A 10394-nucleotide genomic window follows, 5' to 3' on the forward strand; every position below is an offset into this window, starting at 1 on the left:
GAATGATGTAATTCAAAATACTACTTTCATTGAAATAGCCGTTCACACTACACGATTTAGGCGATGTTGAGTGGTTTATACACTTTTTCTTTTCTAAATTTAAGCCCTGTTTCTTCTATTGCTCTAAATTTCGTGTTTCATGATAAAAAATGCATGTTTTTTTTTCTGTAACCTGCTCTAAATTTAGATTTTAGTGCTCCAAATTGTATTTCGGCTATTGCACCCCTGTTTCTAATAATCAGGAAAGTAGAATGTGTAGGTAATTTCTGAAACCAAAGTAATAAATGAGAACTAACAAAAAAACAGCCCTTAAATTTTCATTTCTCTTCTTCAAACTAAATGTTAGAAGCGGGTCGTCTTGCATCCAACCGGCTCCTAGACAAACTTGGATAGATTATAAAAGTGTGTTTGGCTAGCTTTGGTGCAGACTTGCGATGCAATACTGAAAAAAAATGAACAATTTACAATTACTTCAATAGAAAAAATCAGATATATGTGATCTGTTAATATTACAATTAGATATATGTGATCTGTTACTATTACTGTTACTTTGAAACAGCAATGGCCGATTGCCATTAGTAATATATGTGTTTATCCTATAAATAACGTGTGGTCAGGACAAACTACCTCCCCACCACTTGCCCTAATTTATGCTGTCAAGGCTAGGGAAGCAATACAAATGTTGAAATTCGCAGGATGCAAGGTTGCCTGGAGGCTCGCGCAATTTTGAAATTCATGGCTTGATGTTGCTGTCATAACTGCGAGGTAAATGATGCAAAAAATAGGGATAACTTCTGTGCCTGACACATTATAAAGTACTGGTACTGAATACCCTAAAACCTCTTTTAGATCATCTAAGCTTTAACAGGTTATCCATGAAGCCCGCACATGACATTTCATACAAGCACCTCAGAATCCAGAGAGCAATGTTTCTTTCTACTTTAATGCTTCAAAAAGTTTTTTCGATGCTCTATTCTGATATAAAACAAAATGAAGAAAGTGATGCTTTCTTACTAGAACTTGCATTGCACAACATTCAAGACCATCATGATGTTATAGTTAGCAACAGTATATATCCTTCGATAAGTTTTGGTAGTGCTGTGAATGGCACTTTGAAGCTTTTTTTGTAGCTGAAAAATAATTTTTCACGCAGAAGTGTGTATACAGCAAACAGGCAAGACCTGAATGAGCAGGAAGGCCAAACAAGAAAAAAATGGGCACCACTGGCTAGTTTTTTTCTGCGACACATTCAATGTGTAAATGTTTTTTCACTCTTTATAAATGGCAAATCTGTTATGTTTTTCAATTTTGCTTATTCATGCAAGAAAATATTAATGTGCATGTCATTAGATAGCGTTAAGATTCAGAGGAAGGTTGTGGACAAAAGGGCTAACATTTGCATCATCTCGGCTAGGTCATGCAGAAGCCACTGCTACCAGAAAGGTTTCTCGTCATGTCTTGTAGTGGTCGGAATATTTACATGCATGAAGCGAACCCAGGTCTCTTGCTCTCACTCACCCATAGGATTGCCACCTTTTCTCGACCAAAAAAATCGGCCATTTAACGAAATTGGGGGTGGGTGGAAAGAATTATTTCCTAGAATCAATTCCACCTTATGTATGAACAAAAATGTCTTACTGATCTAACCTACTAATATAATTGCCGGCATAAAATATCCATGATTAGAATGACGCTTCGTTCACTGCCCTGAAAAAAAGCCGGCCAATGACTGCGGGTGTGAACCGGCAACCAGCCCGCTGTCTAAAAAATTGGCCGAGTCGGTCTCATACCAGACAGGTGCCAACCCTACTCACCCATTTTTTTTTTTAAAGGCGAGATAAGCGGGAACATGACTTGGGGATATGGAGGCCCTAGAGACAGAGATATGCCTGCGAAATGTTCGAGTGAAAGATCTGGTGTGCAAGGCACCACTGTATAGAAAGAAAAAGTGAAGAAGTATTTTACACTTGGTAATTTATTTGAAGTCTTTATATAAGGTCAAAGAACATGTTCAAGCCTAAGTTGCCGCATTATGTGCAAAGCGATTTGCCTCAGTGACCAACATTTTTTGTTACAGCAAGTCCTTCAAGCACCATAATGTAAATGATAGAATTGTAGACTTACTCGCAGGAAAAATCATTCCAATGCCTATAGGAAGCCATTTATTTCATTAGAGCAGAATATACCACAACCTGAAGAGTTTGCTTATATGCCCATATGTGAAGTCTATATATTGAGCAGCAAATGTTTAAAAAGGTGCAATATTAATGAGAAACTAACAGCAAGTGATGCCAAGGAAAGTATAGGAGATGTTATTAGTAGTTCTAATGTAAATATTAAAAAAATGGATGAAAAGGTAACTTGTCACTGGCAAGGACTCAACCTTCAACTTTAGAATCACGCATCTGATGCTCTACCACTGAGTGACAACCCCACGACCTGCAGGTCAGCAGCTGAGTACATTAGCCACTAGACCACCACGGCAGGACCACTTTATAAGGCATATATGTGCATTTAAACAAGGGAGTGTCAGTTATTATTGTATCTAACAAAAAAAAAAACGAGCCTTTAAATTTATACTTATTTCCTTCATAAAAAGCTACAAGTAACCCGACTAGTAAGGCAGAAGGAACATTCGAGGAGGACACATGCCAGATAAATCATTGCTTTTACCTCAAAAGACTCTGAAAAGCTTGAAGAGTTACACTTGCTGTGAGCATAGGTATTTCATAATTTACCTTGTGGTACAAAAAGAGATGTCTAGGATAAGCACTTGCCGAGTGGTCCTTTTAAGCTCATTACACCACTACAGAAGATTGTGTAGGCATGCTTGCACTCTTATATTCTCCATGGCATCTGCACAGTGTTCTTTTGTAGGTTAGACATGTGGTCTTATAAACTCAATAAAACAGCAAGTCAGCACTGTGGATCAAAACTGCATCCGGCTTTCAACAGGCGGTGGTAGGATGTTTCACATGATACATCACATATTTAAGAATTAGTAGTGTTTGCTCCGCCTGCAAATAGCATGTGTTGTCTGTGTCCCTGTTGGGCCCTGTGATCTTCAGGGCTCTGAAGTATGTTGATTTTGTCAGCGAAAAAAAAAAAGCTATCCTTGTTGAAGAAAGAACAGTGGAAAGATGTCTTAAAATAGGGCTAGCCACATAGGCACAGCTGCTGTAGCATGCTTTCATACAGGCCTATACTTTTCAAGTCAGTGCCCACTGATATCTATTTTTTTTTAAACATTCCTGTTATCCAGAGAATATTTATACTGCCACTGTGTCGTTCTTTAACAAATGTTTTATTCCACGTTTAATGGCACACAACATAACAAAACAATTTCTTCCAAACAAATGAGAACAGATAAGCTACATCAACACTATGGTGATTATGTAAAATTTACAGTATTTTCAAATGAAACGACATTTAGTGAATGAAAGAGATGGTATTTGAACAAATCACATGTTGGCAGACACAGCACAGGAAACTCGTCGGGCTGCGCACACAGTGCACGCCTCCGTGCGAACCGCACGGTTCGAAAGCTGGGTTTTATAGTTCACGCATTTCGGGCAATGCAGGCACGATTACGGCATGTGTTTGCGAGTGTCATTTCTGGCAGATAAACACTGCCGACGTTTCCTTTTCTTGTAAAATAAAACCCACGGTTGAAACTTTAATCGCGTCCGGGATAACTTTTTTTCAAACTTCCCTGAATTAATCTGAAACGAGGCCCGTATTTTGCACTGTTTCTCGTCGCAGTCCGCTATCATGCGTTGGGCCGCGCGGCCGATCGGCGGCGCAGCAACGTCAGTCAATGCGGAAGGACGAAAATAATGAAAATGAAAGGGATCACTCGACAGTACAACTTCTGCTGAGCAAGTACATTCTCAGTTGTCGGGTAACGACGGCGGTACCATTGGGGGGATGAAGTGCGCCCGAAGCTCTGCATTCAGTCGTGCAATTTCAGGATGCTCCCGTTCCATCTGCTTGATGATTTGGGCGAACTGCAACACACCTAATTAAAAGAAAGGGGGAAAAAGTAACCGACGTTATGGGACTCGCTGCAGAGAACAAATTAATTTGTATTTGTATGAAAGCCTCCCGTTAAGATGCTTGTTTTCTAGGGCGGTTAAAGTCGAGGAGGGTTTGAGCGTCCGGGCTCCTCCACAATAATTTACAGCGTGGCTCGGCCACAATTTCCCGGTAATCTATAAACGCACATACCTTGCTATCATATGCATTTCATGTGTGCATATACAAGCAGCCCATGTGCGCTGTTTTTATATGCCTACATGTGTACAACTAGATGCTTGAGGCATCATAACGACTCTTTCGTGCTACCGCATCAGCGACTTGTGCTGTTTGCCGTACCTTCTCCGTCGCGTGTGAAGCCGTAGCTCTCGATGACCGTCATTTCTATTTGCGTTAGAAGAGGAAAAACGATCTGCATGTGCTTAAGCATGTCGTTTCCAGCAAGATCTTTTGCGTCTTGAAGCCTTACGAAGTTCTCAGGTTGGTCAAACGCAGCTAGGATGTCTTCCAGGGCACCTGAATTGCATTAAAGGAGAAGAAAACGCGAAATTAATAGTTCGCGCATCTTTTCAATGAGTGCAAGCTAAATCTAGGCATCGGCACGTTACCTTTTGCTTTCTCAGAGTCAAAGTTTTCTTTGAGCGCGAGGGTAGTCGACATTTTCGCAAGCACCCGCAGAGCACGAAGTTCAGCTAGAAATTTCCGCGGAGCGCCAACGAGCCATTATAGAGGAATATACCACACGGAGGAAGGAAAGGTGAATATACCAGGACCACGGCCGCTGGATCAAAGCGCACAGGGTGCGGCCTGCTGCGTGCGCCCGAAACAGCGGAAGAGGCCGAGTTCATTCGCCTGCCGCCGCGGCGCCACCGGTCAAGAACAATGAAAAACGGCGGAGTAGCGGTGCGCACGCAAATTCCCGGGATGTTTTAACTCGCCACTCTTCGTGCTGCAAGCGGACACTTTGAATTTGATATCCTCTCAGTGCTTTGTTCCACCCTACTACGGGACCCATTCCCTTGTGACAAGTGGTTTATCGCTACTAAGGGAGACGGAGTGGCCTCGACTAAGCCATCCCGCCCCTGCGACAGTCAGCTTTAAATTCATGCTTATGACAAGTTTGCCCCGTCCTCAGGCCACAGGATTAATACACGTATTTCATATTATTTTACAAAAGGACTTGAAAGAACTTTCAGACCCCTTTTACGGCATTTAACTACAGCACAACGTTTTAGCTTCTCGTTAAAATCACTTTTGAATAAAGGCCATGATTTTATGTTTGCCTTTCTCCGCTGGCGCGACGGTGGATTACATAACCTTTAATTCATTCCAGAGTATTTCAGGAGCTATAATAACTCTAAATTAGCCTTCGTCTGCATATTTCCCGTTCGAAGAGTGTTGAATGTGAAATTGTCTTCTTTGCTGTGCATGTGGAAATAATGAAAATGCCGGGTATTGTGCTTACAATGAAACGTGCGTTTAATAACTGGAGCTCTACAATCTCTAAAAGATCAGTATATTTTCTAATACAGCAGAACAATTTTGCCTGCATTACAAGGTAAAAAAATGGAGGTGCCATGGTCCTCAAAGGCGCAGAACTTTTCTGGAGAGGGGCTTGTGTGCCAGCCTTACAAGACGTTGCACAGTGGCACTCACATTCCCTGCCCAGTTAGCTAGGAGTGGTCGAAGCAGCTTTTAAAAAAAAAAGCATCACAGATCTGTTTCGTGTGCTGAAGGCTGCCCGAACCACACCGTAGTGCGGGGCAAGTAACCAAATGTGGAAGGAGGGCTGAGTGAAGAAGTTTACACAGATTTCCACTTCTTCGAACTTCAGTGTCTTTCATCACTTCACTGACAAAGTCACATGCGAGTTTGCAAATTTTCACGATCTCCATGTTGGGATACCGAAGTTGTCCGTTATCGATTTTCTTCACTAAATCGTAGATGCTGCTACACGGTTTCGTCTCTTGAAGGAGAACCTTGCATGATTCACAGGGCAACTGCAAGTAATAAAATCAAGCCAAGTAAAATTTTCATCAAAAGTACTATGCAACAAGTATGTAGGCTCCTTTTCTTACTTCGCTTAGCTAAAAAAAATATTATCTAAATTTCGTAAGAGTGGGAATGAAACAACCTGCGTCAAAAAGAGTGGCATACACGCATATTTGGTGTCGACCCTTACAGTGGTGGCACACCGGCGGGGCGGGACCCGCATCCTGATTCGGGCCGGAACCCTGGCTCCAGACTGACCTGAGTTTTTCTTCACTCGAGGTCAGCCTGGAACCATGCCCTTGGTTTTTAGTGGCGAAAGGGAGGACAAAAGAAGAAAAATATGAGAAAGAGGGAGAACTGCTGGTTCGCATATTATAGTTAACATTCGAAGAAGGCGAAAGTGAAGTGAACATTGTTTAAGACTGGCTGGCGCGCTAGCGACGCGTTCGAAAGAATGCAGCAAATAATGCAAAGCTTAAAAATAACCGTCCTTACCTTCTCTTCACATGCACGCGCGATGTATCCGGCCAGGTATACTAGGGGTGCTAGTTCGAGGTCATCCGGCACAGCAAGATAAACATTTAATACTTCTAGCTCATAGGAAAGCCGCTTAGCACCGAGGACGACCACAAGTGGCACGGCCGCGGTGTTGCCTTCTCGGGCTTTGAGTTTTAGAGGTGCATTTGTTTCGGAGCTATGGGGAGCGTTTCCACTCTTAGCAGCTTGGAGGATTCCAACCTGGAGAAAAAAGTGCGTAGGTTACATGAATGTGCTCTCCAACGGGCACCAAGTATACCTTTAACAGCTTTTCGGCTGTGAAGACCACGGTTCTTGCATCAACTCTATCGTTGCCTCCGTTAAACTGTCGAAAGCAACTGAAGAGGGAATCCACGGGGTCGCTGTTCAAGGCACGGGTCAAGACGTAGCGAAAGCTGGAAAAAAGTTTGTTTGATACCTAAGTCAATACACATATACGTAACTGCGATAAAAAATATGAAGGTGAAAAAAGAAAAACCTACTTGTTGTCTAATAGATGTTGAATCAATGCCACAGTTGACCCCGTCGTCATTATCGTTGCCTCGCATGTTTCTTTCGTCATTTTCTTTTTTGTTTTGCCACCAGAAAGCTGAATCTCCTCGATGTACGTGATGAAGTCTACTTCAAGCCACGAAAGACGGTCGTCGTCGATCAAGTAGAATGGTTCTTCCCTTTGACCGCGCGGCTTCACAGCGCCAATATTGTGAAGGTCATACCACTTCGACTGCATTTTCATGAAGGTGATGGTGGGCAAACAGTCCTGAAATTCTGTCGCATCAGGGTGGCGTTGCGGGTTTTCTTGTAGGAACTCAAGCGTTGCTATTACGACTGGGGAGAAAACTTGCGTAGCCCTTGACACTTTCATCTTTTCTAAGTTATTAGGTTCAACGTGTGACTGTGTTAGGAACCTCACTGGCTTTACGAGTAGCTGTGACTGAATGCTGAGTAGCTCCTTCAAGTGCAGTCCACCTTGAATTAGATTATCTCCGTCCATCATCTCTCTTTCCACAATATTATTTCTGAGGTTCTTGATGAGGTGATTCGGATCAAAAGACAAAAAAACAGGATCACCTTGTCGCAATGGATGTGGCACTACATGCGCAAGCATTCCGTCCTCGGAAAGGCTCTTGAAGAGCGCAACATTTGACTGGTGATTGTCGGTAACAATCCTCGTTACACGGAAACCCACATCTTCGACTGCCTTCATGACATTCATTGTCATAAAACGAAGTAGCTCACTCCTGAGGCACCGGGTAAAGAAGTACCCAAGGGTTATTACATAGGCAGTTGATAGCCCTCGCAGGACGAAGCACAACAACCTGTTCGCCACTTCAGGCGTTGCACATGATTGCTGCTCAGGACCCATGTCAACGAGACCGAAAACCTTATCGAGTTGGCGACCGTACATATCTTTCTGCTGTATCGCCATTTCATCGATGATCAGGGAGCAGAAGATTTCGTGTTCGACTTGTAGCGCTTGAAGCTCTGCGCAGAGGCGTTCTGTTATGAGTGATGTGACGCCTATTTCACCTGTTGAGTGCCCGATGTACTTCTGCAGTGTGGCACGACAAGGCAACTTGAACAGGCCTCTTGTTCTCACATACTCGTAACCTTTGTTGGAGCACGCTTTCCAGAGGACGCACTCCCTCAGAATCGATCGTGTACGCTGGCTTCTTGGAAGCGAAATTCGACACTTGATTCTTGATAAATTCGGTGGTTTTATGGCCTTCGTCTGCGGCTCTTAGTACACTCACAAAACAGGCGATTTGTTTGTTGCTTTCGAAAGCTTGAAGCCGTTCACGAACCGTATCGTGCTGGCTTTGGAGCGTCTGCAGTGACTTATTGAGGCGGGAAATTTTCCGCTGCAAGCGGTTCGTCGTTTTTTTCGCATCCTCTATCATCATCCGCTTAAGGTCAAGGTCTATTTGAGACATTTTATCTGTACATGAACTGATTTGGCACATACTATCAGCAGGCAATGAACAGTCCCACGTTCCGTCCGAAGACCCGCTTGGTGCAACATGTTCTTGATCTCCGAAGAGTTCAGGCTCGACATCTTCATGCCTGCTTTCATCTGGGCCATTTCGTGCACTCTTTTTCGCGCAAGCTGATGAACCACCATCTGGTACTTCTCTTCGAGGCCACTTTCTTATCCTTGGAGCCCTTGGCTTTTGCGTATAGGACGGGTAATTGGGGAACACCGTCGGGATAGCAGTTGGCAGGAGCATTCGCAGTTTGGTGCCTTTCTTATAGTCATTTTCGGTGAAGTGAAGGGAACAAACCGAAGAGCGGTCACTGGGTACCCACCTCGTTTCTTTTCCGCCAGATCCCTGCCGGGAGATGTTGGTGAGCCATGCTTGTCGTCGTTTAGCACTCGATGGAAATTCATGGTAGCTCAAACCGGGATTTTTCTTTGCGTTCAACGCGCACAGTGGAACACAGCAGTTTTTTAGCATACTAACTGGCCACTCTAACTACCTAGCTGGACTGTGAGGCAGATCGCATCAAGCTGAACACGACTATATTTGTTTGGAGCATGTAACCTCATTCCGCGGCGAGAAATTGGCGCGAAAATGCCGCGTTCGCCGTAGCGCGCCCGCGCGTCTCTTCGGTGTGTCCCCTACTACTAGTGCCCCCCGCGAAACTTGCGGCCGCAACTGTCAACAACGCTCGTCCTCCCTCGCCAATGCGCGGCGGCTCCACGCAGCAGGCCGCACCCTGTGCGCTTTGATCCAGCGGCCGTGCCAGGACATAGCCTGCTCAGTGGAGTGACAAGTTTATACAGCCAATTGGGTCAAAAATTAGACGTGTGGATAGCGCCGCCTGGATTGCAATGAAAGTTGTACAAATATTTAAAAAAAATACTATTTTACTAACAACTGAACAACTTTTCATTATTATCTGAATTAAAATAGCGTTCTAGAACAAATAATAGGTAGAATTATTGTTTGTATAGTTTATAGTTGCGTATAAAACGAAATGGTTTTCTCGGATGCTCCGAGTGGACCTTTTCACGCTTAGTGCAGGCGACTGTGTAAGTGACGTGGAGTTGTGGCCACGCATCAAAACCTCCGATATTCATGAATTTCTCGTTCCGAGAACGAGTTTGAAAACCCGGGAGCAGATGAAGTCCAGAAAGGCCCTCGAGGGCCTCAGCGTTTTGAAGAGTGGACGAATGCGGGAACCGTTAGTGAAGAAAGTCGCCGCCGGCACCGTGGCCATCGTCACTCAAGTCATCATCATCATCATCATCATCAGCCTGACTACGTCCACTGCAGGACAAAGGCCTCTCCCATGTTCCGCCAGTTAACCCGGTCCTGTGCTTGCTGCTGCCAATTTATACCCGCAAACTTCTTAATCTCATCTGCCCACCTAACCTTCTGTCTCCCCCTAACCCGCTTTCCTTCTCTGGGAATCCAGTTAATTACCCTTATTGACCAGCGGTTATCCTGTCTACGCGCTACATGACCGGCCCATGTCTATTTCCTCTTCTTTATTTCAACTATGATATCCTTAACTCCCGTTTGTCCCCTAATCCACTCTGCTCTCTTCTTGTCTCTTAAGGTTACACCTACCATTTTTCTTTCCATTTCTCGCTGCGTCGTCCTCAATTTAAGCTGAACCCTCTTTGTAAGTCTCCAGGTTTCTGCTCCGTAGCTAAGTACCGGCAAGATACAGCTGTTATATTCCTTCCTCTTGAGGGATAGTGGCAATCTACCTGTCATAATTTGAGAGTGCTTGCCGAATGTGCTCCACCCCATTCTTATTCTTCTAGTTACTTCAATCTCGTGGTTCGGCTCTGCGGTTATTACCTGCCCCAAGTAGACATA

The 10394-nt window shown here is 44.1% G+C and overlaps 2 protein-coding genes across 3 annotated transcripts; both read right to left on the bottom strand.

Moving 5' to 3' along the window:
• Positions 1–301: 301 nt before the first annotated feature.
• Positions 302–4848, bottom strand: LOC119176518 (protein C10). Of its 2 annotated transcripts, none has more exons than XM_037427845.2 (3): positions 4644–4848; positions 4375–4551; positions 302–442 (listed from the first exon to the last, which is right to left on the bottom strand). In XM_037427845.2, exons 1-3 carry the CDS (start codon positions 4693–4695, stop codon positions 336–338), a joined length of 336 nt encoding a protein of 111 aa, XP_037283742.2. In that variant the 5' UTR covers positions 4696–4848; the 3' UTR covers positions 302–335. The 2 variants fall into 2 exon arrangements, with proteins under 2 accessions (XP_037283742.2, XP_037283741.1); XM_037427844.2 differs by lacking the exon at positions 302–442 and adding an exon at positions 3286–4018 and having other exon boundaries at positions 4644–4840.
• A 642-nt stretch (positions 4849–5490) lies between these two features.
• On the bottom strand, positions 5491–8069 carry LOC119170786 (uncharacterized). The gene is made up of 4 exons (XM_037426416.2): positions 7047–8069; positions 6824–6959; positions 6523–6765; positions 5491–6035 (listed from the first exon to the last, which is right to left on the bottom strand). Exons 1-4 carry the CDS (start codon positions 7991–7993, stop codon positions 5709–5711), a joined length of 1653 nt encoding a protein of 550 aa, XP_037282313.2. The 5' UTR covers positions 7994–8069; the 3' UTR covers positions 5491–5708.
• Between the last annotated feature and the right edge of the window lie 2325 nt (positions 8070–10394).

The sequence above is a fragment of the Rhipicephalus microplus genome, chromosome X (assembly GCF_043290135.1).
Source record: "Rhipicephalus microplus isolate Deutch F79 chromosome X, USDA_Rmic, whole genome shotgun sequence".
In the NCBI taxonomy this organism is placed as follows: domain Eukaryota; kingdom Metazoa; phylum Arthropoda; class Arachnida; order Ixodida; family Ixodidae; genus Rhipicephalus; species Rhipicephalus microplus.

Coding starts and splice junctions, on each gene's coding strand:
- LOC119176518 (XM_037427844.2), bottom strand. CDS start 4,695: ATGTCGACTACCCTCGCGCTCAAAGAAAACTTTGACTCTGAGAAAGCA. Junction 4,552..4,643: donor TGACTCTGAGAAAGCAAAAG/GTAACGTGCCGA, acceptor AATGCAATTCAG/GTGCCCTGGAAGACATCCTA. Junction 4,019..4,374: donor CTTCACACGCGACGGAGAAG/GTACGGCAAACA, acceptor TCTTTTAATTAG/GTGTGTTGCAGTTCGCCCAA.
- LOC119170786 (XM_037426416.2), bottom strand. CDS start 7,993: ATGGCGATACAGCAGAAAGATATGTACGGTCGCCAACTCGATAAGGTT. Junction 6,960..7,046: donor CAACATCTATTAGACAACAA/GTAGGTTTTTCT, acceptor ACTTTTTTCCAG/CTTTCGCTACGTCTTGACCC. Junction 6,036..6,522: donor CGCGTGCATGTGAAGAGAAG/GTAAGGACGGTT, acceptor TATTACTTGCAG/TTGCCCTGTGAATCATGCAA.